This window comes from Choloepus didactylus, chromosome 7, assembly GCF_015220235.1.
Source record: "Choloepus didactylus isolate mChoDid1 chromosome 7, mChoDid1.pri, whole genome shotgun sequence".
NCBI lineage: Eukaryota > Metazoa > Chordata > Mammalia > Pilosa > Megalonychidae > Choloepus > Choloepus didactylus.
The window spans coordinates 150,047,752-150,060,815 of NC_051313.1; the positions used below are offsets into that span (position 1 = coordinate 150,047,752).

At 37.6% G+C, this 13,064-nt stretch overlaps 1 protein-coding gene across 5 annotated transcripts in view; it reads right to left on the bottom strand.

Annotated features, from left to right (window-relative positions):
* PRPF4B (pre-mRNA processing factor 4B) overlaps nucleotides 1–12,530 on the bottom strand; it is a 39,449-nt gene extending 26,919 nt beyond the window's left edge. For 4 of the 5 annotated variants that reach the window (XM_037843210.1, XM_037843206.1, XM_037843207.1 and 1 more), the window contains exons 1-3: nucleotides 12,373–12,413; nucleotides 3,857–5,056; nucleotides 1,503–1,679 (exon numbers count right to left, since the gene is read on the bottom strand). In XM_037843210.1, the coding sequence (XP_037699138.1) occupies nucleotides 1,503–1,679; nucleotides 3,857–5,056; nucleotides 12,373–12,413 (1,418 nt within the window). Of the gene's footprint in view, nucleotides 1–1,502; nucleotides 1,680–3,856; nucleotides 5,057–12,372 lie in introns of all 5 variants that reach the window. The other variant, XM_037843211.1, reaches the window with a different exon arrangement.
* Nucleotides 12,531–13,064: the final 534 nt, after the last annotated feature.

Genomic DNA, 13,064 nt, shown 5'->3' on the forward strand with positions numbered 1-13,064 from the left:
GCTCTCATATGTTCAGAAGACAAAGTACAATAGATGATGGATGACAGGGAGGGAGGGAGGAAGGGAAAGAAATGGTGAAGTGACAAATATTAAAATTGGTAGACTGGGGTATTGGTGGAGGGGGGTTGGGGTATGCTAGAGTTCTGTGTATGGGGTTTGTATTATTTTAGCAACTGTCCCTGTAAGTTTGAATTTATTTCAAAAAAAAAAAAAAAAAAGCCCAGGAATCAAGAGTACTGACTTCTCAACAGCAATACTGGAAACTAGAAACCAATGGGACAACTTTGAAATTCTTAAGGAAAAATGATTTCAACCTAGAATTCTATTCCTTGCCAAATCTGCAATAAGAAGGATTTTTTAGGGACATAAATCCCCCTCCCCCCACCCCTCTTCCATGCACTGTCCTCAGATAGCTACTGGAGATGCACTACCCAAAGCAAGGGACTAAAACATAAAGATACTAGATAAAGAAAATGGGATCCAATAAAAGAGAAAAAAAAAAAAGAATTCCAAGAGGACATAAAAGGCAAAACAAATCCCAGAATGAGAACTGTACAAGCAGGCCTGTAAATTAGTTTGCAGCTAGAAGACTAGGAGCTTCAAAAGGATGTGAGCAGCTAAAAACTGTTTATAGGGTCACAATAATGATTATACTGATTGTAGAATGAGACAAAAATGTGATGAGAATAGGAAGAAGAAAAACGTGGGTGAGGGGTGGTATAAAAAACTCACTTTCCAAAACAGGAAATCAATATACAACTTTCAAAAATTTAAATGTACACACTCTTAGACCATACATTTCCACTCCTAGGAAACCAGTCTACAAAATGTTTGGAGATATGTAAAGATACATTCATTGGCTGTAATACAAGCCTTTGGAGTGCTGTCTTTTAAAACTATATGTATTAACTTCAATTCAAAATGTAAAACGTTTGGCAAATGAATGTCCATTTATGTATTAAGTTAAAATATTTAAGGTACATGTGGGGATAATATCAATGATTCCTTGAAAAACCAGCAACCAATTATTTCGATTAGCCAAACAACTACTATGTGTACCTCTGATAAAACAGTTTCTACTGTGAATTAAATGAGTTTTGCAAGGGTCTTCAGGAAGTATCAATACACAGAACTACAATTATAAAAACTGAACTACATTTTTACCACCCTATGGTAGTAAACTTGCCAGTTTAAAAAAAAAAAATCCCTAAGCATAGCTCATTAAGTATTTCTCTCATAAAAGTAAAGAGAAGAGAAAATGTTCTGACTTTAAAGGATTACTTTGAGCTCTTAACAAGCAAAGATCTGTTTAAATTTGAAGGAAAACTAGAGGAAAATTCACTATGTACAGAGTATCACATACTGGTAAAAGGAAACCATATGGGATCACAGCTACAATTTTTTACAGAGAATACCCATAAGAAAGCCTACTGATAAAATATGCAGCTTCAAAACATTCAGTGTAATGATTCAAAAGGATAGCATATACAACGGATCTGTACCTTCTTCGGGGAGACCTGCTTCTTCTTCTTGGAGACCTACTTCGTCTGAGCGGGGAACGAGATCTCCTCCGAATGGGAGATCTGCTTGCTCTCCTTCGGGTTGGAGACCACCTATTGATTGGGCTGGCTTCTTTTGATCTTTCATGTCTACTGAGGATATCATCACGAGGTCGTGTCCTTAAGAATACCAAATGAAAATTTACAGAAAATTAACCAAATGAAATGAATTTCTTTTACATGTAAAGAACATCATCAGAAAAGGACAGCAAACACTAACAGTTTTTGTAATAAAACTTAAATTAAGATGTTGACAGTGATATCGTGGAGTATAGTAGGTACATATTAATAGAAGGTGCATTTCCTCAGGTCCCATCATTTTTAAATTAAATTAATTAAAAATTAAGTTTTAAACTGTAAATTATTAAAGGTTATTCATATTGTAAAAGCTGCTGATTCTAATTTTAGACAACAGGTCAAATAAAACTTGCCCAAGTGAGTAATACTATTGCATTTCCTCAAACTGAAGATTTTCTTCTTTCTATACTGACATTAAGTCCTATTGTTAACATACCCTTTAAATATAATAGTATAATATATACAATGTTACAATCAACATTAACCTTAGAACTGAGGAAAGAAGGTATCCCTCTCAGCTGTTCTTTTCAACACCCCTCTCACAAGTAGCTTCTAATGAGTTTTATTATTTTTTTAATGTATTATCTGTGTCACAAATAGGCCTTCCTACAACTTAAATTAAAAAAATTATTTTTGGAAATTCCTTTATGTTGTTCCAGATTTGGATAGGACTATTCATCCTGAACAGTCAGGCAAACCTGTAAATGGGTTTGTTTCTATAATTAAATAGTAACCTAGTCAAAGAGGGCAAGATAGACTTTGATTCAGTAACCTGTAGTAGCAAGGTTAGCAAGGAGGCAAGGAGTTTGGGGAAAGGACAATCTAGTCTGGAAATACAAATTGGTATAACTTTCATGGAAGGAAATTTGGCAGTAACTTTCTAAAATGTAAATTTATATACCCATAGACTTTACAATTTTACTCTTATAAATCTATCCAATAAAGAAACCGCATGCATAATCAATGGATATCTTGCAAACAACAGTGAAAAACCAACCTAAATTTTCAGCAATTTCAACAAGGGAATGATTAAATAGATTATGGTACATCTACACTGTGAAATACCATGATGCTGCTTTACAGAATGTAAAAAGGATCTGTTATGTACTGCCATGAAAGTGTTTCATGCAAAAAGCAAACCAATGTTAATATGAATATTAAGTATAATTCCACCTTTGTAAGAAAAAAACCCCTTATAATTGTATGTGCAGAGAAAAGGAAAATAGGGGCTAGGACTTCACACTGGTGGTGGCAGAGAAGGGATGGGAAGGGAAAGAATTGATATGCTTACGTATTTTTTCTTTAGTATGTACTTTTGTTAAACAAACAAACAAACAAACAAAAAAACTATTTCAAATGCTCAGCTCTGATCCTTAATATACCCTTCAGAATTTCTTCTGGGAAAGCAAACTGAAAGACTACCAAAATAATTAAATACTTGAGATAACAAAATCAGTAACACTAGCAACTGCCCAATGCAAAAAGTTAAAAGGAAAAAGGGGCCATTTCAGTTCACTATTTCACTAGAAGCAAAAAACCAGTATATTGGTTCAGACAGAACACTCTGAAAACAGAATTCTCAAAATTTCTCTGAAAATAGGACGATGTAAACTTCAAGGTCCGCTTATATTTATACCCATACACAATAAATACTAATTATGAATACAACAAATGACCTGGAATTCATATCTTTATTATGTAAGCCAACCTTTTAATAAGCAAAATGGGGCTCAGGACTTTATGGTGCATAATTATTGAATATATAGCAGTTTCCAAGTTTAATCTAAATAACCATACATACAAAAAAGACCTGCCAACTTCTAGCATTTTACCGTGATACCTTTCTTTAAAGTCGTAAGTTCTAGCCCATACTGCTCAATTAAGTTATAAGTCTCACCCTCCCCGATGAATGGGTACACATAAATTTAATTAGCCAAATTACCTGCGTTTAAAGAAGTGTCAGCAGATGAGATACCAAATCAAGAATGTAAAAAACAAAAAACTTGATCCGTCACCAAGCTCAATTTGCAAAACACCCATACATAATCAAGATACTCACTGACCAAAGTACAAATATTAATATAGCTAATGGATTGGATTATACTTAAAATTATGAAGTTCACTACTCTCTATTCGTAATTGTCTACAAGTTCCAGTTTCTCCTTCAAAATCTGGTGCACTGGTTAATAAAAAGCATTTACATTTTGAAAACAAGTTACCTTGGAGAAGAAAGCCGCCTCCTTTCTGGTTCTCTTCGTTTTCTTTCTAAGGACCGGCTCTTGGCTCTTCTCCCAGGGGAAAGAGTTCGAGAAGGTGACTTGCTCTGCTTAGATCGCCTATCATTTAAAAGTGGAGTTCTACTTCTTCTTGACTTATCACGTTGTTTCGGAGATAAACTCCTCCTTTTAGGACTACGACCAGGTCTTCTACTGGGTGACCTATTTTCCTTTCCAGAAGAAGCATCCTTAGAGGGAGATTTAATTGGCTTCTTTTCTTTATCAATTTCAGACCGTTTTGATTTCCTCTCTTTGGACCGTGACCTTCTGTCTTTGGATTTACCTCTCAAATCAACTGGAGATCTGGACTTTTTGCTCCGATCACGATTTCTACTTTCATTCATAACTGGAGATTTTTTTCTATCTTTTGATTTACTTTTATCTTCTATTTTAATCTTATCATCTGTAGGAGATCTGGCCTTCCCAATTTTCTCTTGAGACCGCCTTCTAAGGGTGGGAGATTTTGATTTTCTTGCTTGATCTTGAGACTTACTTCTTTTGGATGGACTTTTGGACTTTTTCCTCTCCTTAGACTTGCTTCTAGTTGTTTTCTCTTTAACTATTTCAATACCTCCCTTACTTTTCTTTTTGTCAGACCTATGTCTAGTCCGTTCTTTGGATCTGCTTTTACTTCGTTTTTTTGTACTATTTTTAGTGTCCACAATTTCAAGTTTCCCCTTTGTACCTGAAGTTCTAGTACTAGACCTATTTCCGTTTCTTGCCTTTTCATGAATCTCTCCTTCTTCTTCAGAGCCAGACTCATAACCTTGTAATATTAGCCCCATCCCAGATTGGACCTTTCCTTCCATTAACTCATTATCAAGTTCAGCTTTGATCAAGGCTCTCTGTTTTTCCAAGTCTTCTAGCAAAGCTAAATCATCAAGTTTAGTTCTTTTTGCTGGAGACATACCTTCTTTGTCAGAAGCATCAATAACCTCTTTTCTTTTGTGTTTCTTATGTTTATGCTTATGTTTATGTTTTTTATCCTTGTCTTCTTCTGAGGAATGTTTATGTTTCTTATGTTTACTTCTATGTTTATGTTTCTTTTTTTTGTGACGACTGTGCTTATTTTGAGATTGGTCTTCTGATACTTCTCCATTTTCTTCATTTACACTCTTTTCAGAAATATCAACATCTTCTGTCCTATAAATGTATCAAACACATTTTAAAATCACATCATTTATCAAGGATTCAAAGAGACATAATAGAACACAACATGAAGTTTGATAATCACTAAAATTTTTTCAGAACAGCTTCAGACAGTTTATTTCAAAGAAGGTATATGGCCAGAACTGAGTTGAGTGATGGTACATAACTTTAATTTGTTTCCAACAGTTGAACTCACACCAAAAGTGTTGAGAGGAAATACATTGGGGGTGAGGTTAAAAATATTATAGTTAACTGAAAAAGAGAATCCAAATCAGGTACAATAAAACCTCCTTGAGTTAATATTGATTTGATTAAAACAGTCACTCAATAAAACCTGATTTTTAAACCAGCATTTGTTACATATACCAAACCAGAGGACCAGTTTCCCAATTCTGTTTTTTCATAAAACACATTAACATATATTGAGACTAATCTCTTTCTCCACTGGAAATTCAGAAGAAAACAATGTCTTTATAATAAGCCTCAAAGGTAATTTGTTTCAGCTAATACCTTTAAAAACAAAAACAAAAGGAAAAATCTCTAGTGCTAACAACTGAGTTACACCAAAATAAGCATCAGTGTGCACTGGTGTCTGATGCTGATCATGCTAACAATGCAAACATATCCCCAAGAGTTAAAACTTGTAAGAGAACAGACTAGGAATCAGAACTCTCAGAATCTACTTCCACTACCTGCCACTAAGCAACTATATATTGGGTTGAACCACATGGAAGTGCCTTTTTTCTTAAGTCAGAAACAGTCAAATATCAGCAATTCCATGTTTCAATCTACTGCCTGTTCAGCAAGTTATTAATCTCTTTGAATTTCAAAGTGAGAGATCAGTTTCCCCAAAATACCTTCCTGTTAATAGGTGCTATGCTAAAAATAAATAAAGGCAGCTCTGTGCTTGAATTATTGTTAAACTTCTGGTGTTCAGTAATTCAACGTTAAATACAGGCAACAGTAGCATTATTTAGCTCTCCCCTTTAAAGTCACTCTCTAATACGCCATCATATTCTAGAATATGAGACCAAAACCAGACTTCAAATTTTCAGATTAGGGCCATCATCATACTATTTTTGGAGGATGAGGGATCATGTTGTCCAAGTCCTTCAAATTATACACTCTTATAGTTTTAGTACATTTATTATTTGTGCCATATACTAATATGTTTCTTGCAAGGCAAGAATTCATGAATCTATTCATTCAATCTCTTTAAACATTTTTAAAATCACTTACCACAAGAAGGCATTAGGCAAGGTGGCAGCAAAACACACATGTACAAGACCAATATCTGCCCCCCTCAAGGAAATTACAGATATCAGAAAAGAAAGCATTATGAAACAATCATAAAACATTAGAGAATACAATGATAAAGACATGAATAAAGGCTTGATGGGATCACGGAAGGGTAACTTAAAATCATTTTGAGGGAGGACAGGGAAGGTGTCTTGTAGAAGATCACAGAAAAATCCAAGTTAGTTGTTAAGAAGGGACTTTGGGGAAAGAGAAAAATTGTTTATTGAGAAGGGACATGAATTAAAAAGATAACAGCTGAGTAACACAGCCCTAGACAATGAGTTAAAGAATTAACTAGAAGGAGAGAGGGGCAATTTAGCTAGAGAAAGCAGGTGACAAAAGGCATCTATATACTACAAGCAAATCAGTGATCTAATGGAGATTAACATCCCAAATGGATCAATTCCAGGAGGTAACAATATATAGTATGTGATACGGGGAATGAGTCATTGAGAAAGAATCAGAGGCTCACTGGAAGGACTGCAAGGCAAGTTTACTGGATGGTTCATGATAACACTGCTAATTCTGAAGATTATGGCAGGAGTTGGGGTATAGTGTAGTCTTCCAGCCAGGTCTCACAGTCTTCAGTAAACCTGGGGGGGATGGGAGGTTGACTGAGAAGTTATTAGTTGACAACAAGAAGGAGATCTGGAGAACAATATAACCACCACATGGCATGAAACTCAAGGAAATTATTTCTAGTACCACGGAATCTGGGAAAGGAAAAAGCATCCTCTATTGAAGAGAACTGGAGGGGAAACTGTCTTCTGTTAGGAGACAGGTTTTGGTCTGGAATCTAATTGGGTATGGGAAGACATAAGATAAATACAGTTGCATTTTCTGGATCATCAATTTTTCTCAAAGATTTGGAAAAAGAAAGTATAATAACTTTGTATTGAAAACAAACAAACAAAAACCCACCAAACCAACTTGGCTCTGCTATGGAAGGGGAAAAAAATCACACAGATTAAAGCAGAAGTTCAAACTCATTTCAACTTTGTTGCTGAAACAGGACATATTCCCACACAGGCAACACCCCCCACCCCCCTCCCCCCATCCAGATGATGTGGAAGTACAAAATTCTAGTTATTAATCTAAAACTCAAGCTATCTAAAGACCTTTTAACTGTTCTCAAGACACAGGATAGTTGAGGGGTTAGGCAGTCTCAAGTCAGACTACCTGGGATGAAATCCTGGCTCCACTACTCACTACAGTTGTGTGGCCTTAGGCAAGTTTTGTAAGATCTCTGCCTCTCGGGCCATCTCATTTATATATATAAAAGAGAACATCATAGTACCTACGTCCAAGGGTGCTGTGAGGATTACTTGGGTTACAGATGTTCGGTGCCTATTAACAGAGCCTAGCACAAACTCAAGCGCCCAAAATAAGCTGTTATTACAGTATAGATACTACATTAAGTGTATTTATTTACAAGTACACTGCAGACTTGACAGGGTTGATACTAATGTTAATTTAATTTAAGGAATATTGTCAAAGAGCATGAATTCTGTCATCCAGCTGCCTGGTTCAAATGCTGCCTCCAAAATGACACACCTATTGTAACCTTGTAAAAGTCACTCCTTTGAGCCACTGTCTCAACTGTAAAAAACGGGGAAATAATACTGACATCACAGGTTTGTTGTGACGATGAGTTCATCCATGTAAATGGCTGTCATACTAAGTGCTCAAGAAATGTCATCCCTCCATATGACAGACAAAGCTTTGAAGTTCATGGAGGTATAAGGGCCTTGCCTAAGGCCACATGTCCATCAAGCTAGTGAGAGGGTAGGTATTACATGCCAAATCAGTCAAAAGCACTTCCATATGATCCAAGATGCTTTTAAAACATGCCAGAATATGTCACTACTCTCCTTGAATCTTGATTACTTCCTACCGCAAAGGCTAAACTCCTTTACAAGGCCCTATACTATCTGCCCAATCTTCCCAATACTTTGAACCCAACACTCTCCTCCAAAGCTACTCAGCTCCAGCTACACTGGTCTCCTTCAGCAATCCCTGGTACACTTTCCAATAATGTTTTCTCATCTTGAAATGCTTTCCCCAGATATGGACACTGTTCGCTCTCTTGCTCACCACAGGTCTTTGCTCAAAAGTCACTTATCTGTCAGGTTTTCTTGACCAATCCATTTTAATTACAGACTTAACCTCCATCACACAAATTCCCCTTCTCTGCTTACTTTTTCTCCAAAGCAACTGCCATCACCTATATTCGCCATACACACTTCACTTGTTTAACTGCTGTTTGCCTCTCCCTATTACAATGTAAATCCTAGGAGAGAAGAATCTTTACGTTAAAACAGTTAATGCTCCATCCCCAGGGCCTAGAAGATTAATTCATAGTAGAAACTCAGTAACTATTTGCTGAATCAATGAAAAGACCTATATAAAGTAAGATATAAAAGCTGTATTCTTTATATATTAAGGATGGTTGAGGTTGACACTGCTACACTTTCAGCTGTTCACAGCAAACATTCAGATTTTGCCCTGTGTCTCCAGAGCCTTACAGCAGGCACATCATGCCTCTCACATAATAGGTGGGCAAGTATGTACTGAATGCGCAACAGCCAAAATGGATTTAAGTTTCATCACCTGCACCCCCAAACAAAATCTATTCTTTGGATCTTTATCTTTTCTAATGCTTTCTGTGGACACTTCATACCAGTCTTCTAAGGAGTTTCAATTCAAAATCCTTATGAGTTTATCCACAGAGGAAGTCATTTCCTTCAAAAGAAAATCTACCTCTAAGGGCTTCTGGGAATCAGGATCTACATCAAGATCCACAGTTACCAAAGAGTCATTCCCATGAGTGACCCTGTTTCTATTTGTAACTAAATGATTGTTATCTAAAGCAATAATAACTAGGTTACGGAAAAAAATGTTAACATCCCTTACAGCCAGCTAGCTTAACATTAATAAGTTTTCCTACACTGGGGCCAGGCATATAGAAGACCTTCATGCTCTTCAGCTGATCTCTCAAAGTTCACAGAAAATTAACAATTGAGGCTAGACCAGGCAAATCAGGAAAACTTAAAACTCAAGGTGTCAATGGCATAGCATTACATTTAATGAGCTTGTGCTACAGCAGGTAGTTGAGGTTCATTATCAATGACTTTTTTCTAAAGCTGTAGGAAAAGGTTTCTTGTTAGGAAACCAGATGGTCCTCTTGTACAGTTTAAATTGGAATACACTTAAGACTATCTATATTTTGCACACATAAATTTACATTTTACAGTTTAACATTACACATTAAACAACTGCATGTCTATAACAACTTTGTTCACAGGTTTCTCATAAAACCTATTGGATATTCAGTAACATCCCTCAAATTAGATTTGAGAATAAAGCAGAATTGGAAGGGCAGATAATATGAGGGTATCTAACAAATCTGTTCATTTGTTTTATTAAAGATTTACCCTTTACACAACCCAGTTCTTCGGGTGTCTGGCACAAATTGGTCCCCAAAATTTTTAAAAATACAAAATTACCAACCACTAGTTTTACTTTATTCCCTCTTTCACACATCTCTCAATATTTTAAATAAATCTGACTTGGGAGACATTCAATCTATGCTTCAGAGACACAAGGACTTAATTAAATTAAATTAAAATTGGTATGAGCAAATTTGTGTTTTCAAGCTAAGCAATCTTCAATTTTAATGAGCAAAATGAATGTCATTGCTTTTTTTTTAACAAGGTAAGTAATTAAGACTGTATGTCTGACGAGTTAAAGGTACTTTTAGTAAGAAAGAATTAATGTAGATATAAAAATAAGACTCGGTCCAAAAGATGAAATAGTCTTAAAAGAAAGGCTCCATCTGAACTCCCCTTCATCAAATCAGGTTTGAGAAATTAAGTTTCAAGGAATTGATGTCACATCAAAAAATGGACCTGTCTGGGACACTGGAAATAAATCAAAGTGATTTACAATCTCACTGGTTATTTTTAAATGGAGGAGGTTATGTACAGTGGGAGAGTTCTTGAACAAGATTCCTGGGTTTAAACCTTGTGTCTTCCACTGAAGTGTAACTTTGGGCAAGTTATTTACTCTTTAATCTCTCTGCGCTTCATCTGTCTAGTTTCAGGTGTTGTTAAAGGGATTAAGTGAGTTAATATTTGTTCAAATAAGTCAATACATACAAAATTATAAATGCTTAAATATCTCAAAAAGGCTGAGCAAAAAAGGCTGACAAATTTAAAAGCCACTACATTAAAACCCATTTGGGGAAGTTAAAGACTGCTTTTTATATTTATTCTTCCTAAGTCCTCTATGTTGAAAAAATTCCAGATAATTGTAAACTACTCATTGCCCTACAGCTATTTATTAACACTAGAGCACTCACTATGAGCAGTATGCATGTGATTTGTTTTCATACCAAACTGTTATTTTCTTGTTAAATATTTTCAAGTAAGTGAAAGTGGAACACATAGGGACCAAATAAAATTCCATTTTCACTGTTTTGTTGTGGGAGGAGATGGAAGTTTAGAATTATCTCAGTGTCATTTGTATGGCTGGGGGTCTAAACAAATATGTATAATATTAATTCTAGTATTTTCTTTTGAAAAAAAATGAATAAAATGTGGCTGAACCATTCCTCAAAATGAACTGGAACCAGCCCTGAAATCAAATAAATGGACATAATACTAAAGAACTGCTCACAGACTAGAAAAATCAGCTGCACAGCATAAAGATTTGCCCTGTATTGGTATAAATGCTGTAACTGTACCACACAGTGAACTTGGTCAGAAACAATACAAAGCTGAGTCTATCAGGTACTAGTTAAAACTTTGGAATCAATTTGGAAAACTTGTTCTCTACTAAGAAAAACTGTTAAGATGATGAAGCAGCTTTCAAAAGCCCTTAATAAAAATCTTACTATAATTCTCCGTCTAGCTGAGCAAAATAAATGATTCTCGGCAGCTCAGAACTGGACACCCAGCCATAAAGTGTCAGGCTGTCTGGTGGCAAAGGTTTCTCCTATCTACCAGTCACAAATCGCTGGGAAACTGTAGCTACCTCTTTCTTAAGATAGCTGGAAACAATTCAGATAATGCAAAATACGATCACTATGAGAATACTGTTTTAAAATACATTCTTTTCTTTTAGGTTTTTTGTTTGCTGTTTTCCTACCACAAACACAAAAAATAAAAGGCTGCTTTTAGTTAAGCAATGGTTAGCCTTTGTAGCATATAAAAGGATGTTTTCATTTGACTGCTTGAATTCTTACATTAGCTTAATTACAGACGTAAGTGGTTTGGCTTGGAAACAGCCACGAATTTCCACTACTTCCTACTCTCGTCCTCCTAAAGAAGGGCCATAAACTCCAGCCCAAAATGCCAGGCCTCAAAACCAAGAAGTCTATCTTACTCTGCCTCAAGTTTGCAAGTTGCCAAATGAGCTGCCAAAAGGAAGGGGAAAATGCTGGGTGGTTGCTGGAGTAAGAGCACAGGGGTGAAAAAATGAAGTATCCCGCTATCCGCTAACTACAGCTCTGAGACGGTCAAAGAGTGCGTGGCCCGAGCCCCTCCAGGCCCTAAAACTGACACCAGGAGCAGACCCACTGAGAGTACAGCATGAGGAAAAAAATATCTGGGACTTGCGCCGCCTGCTGCCAATACCCCTTGGGTTCCAACCCCGCTGTCGCTTACTGCTGTGGCCAGGGAGCTCTCTCCGTCCCGTAAGCAAGGCTAGAAGGCGCGACCTCAGTGCCGCCGCAGCCGCCACGCGCACCGGATCTGTAAGAGCCGCTAGCGCCGACGCTTCCCAGGACAACGACGCGCGCAGGCCGCGGCCGACTTCCACCCAACAGCCGGGCCCTCTGGAGAGCGGCGCTCGCAGGCCGCCCGCCTGCCCCACAACGTACCACGCGGGGAAGGCAAAGTTTGGCTCCCGCCGTTAGGCCTGAACTTTCCCGCCCGCCTATGCAGGTCTCCGCTGTTTCCACTCGCCACTCCCGGACTAGGACCTCCCGGCTTCTAACAGGAATTACTCACTCTGGCTGTTCCCGCAGGGACGCGGGCTCCGTGGCGGCCATCTTGAACTTCCTGATTCCGCGGCAGCGACGGCGGCGGCGGCTTCCCGGGCGGTGCAGCCGGCGGTAGCGGTGGCAGACGAGAGAAAACAGGCGCGCATGTGCCGAACGCGCAGCTATAAGTCAGCCGTCAGGATCCGGATGTAAAACCCTGCTTCCGGGGAGGTGCGCGGCGTCATGACGTTACTTCCGGGATCGTGGTGGGTGGGGTGGGCCGGCGGCAGCGTAAAGGGGAATAGTTTGTACGGCCGTGGTTCTGGACAGTTGGGTCGGAAGTGTAGCTCTAAAGGGCTTCTTGGAGAAAGGAACGAAGGGAGTGGACATGCAAGAAAGTTAGGCCTATTCCCTAGAACGTAAATGCCTTTCGCTATGGAACTATTATTGTTATATTTATCTGAAACTTTTGAACTTCGTTTCAAGTTTTTGCTAAGTAACTTCAGTTCGTTGGTTTTATAAATTGATATTAAGTAAATTATTTTTTCTGATCCAGATTGCTTTATGTGATTCAGTTTTTCTTTAATCATGGTCTCTACTGTAATGGAATTAAATGAGTGTATGAGAATACATTTATTGGCTTTTGGGGAGCACTCAATACCACGAAGGTTTCGAAATTCCTCTCCAAAACAACTGAACTTTCACCAAACTCTGGAACCT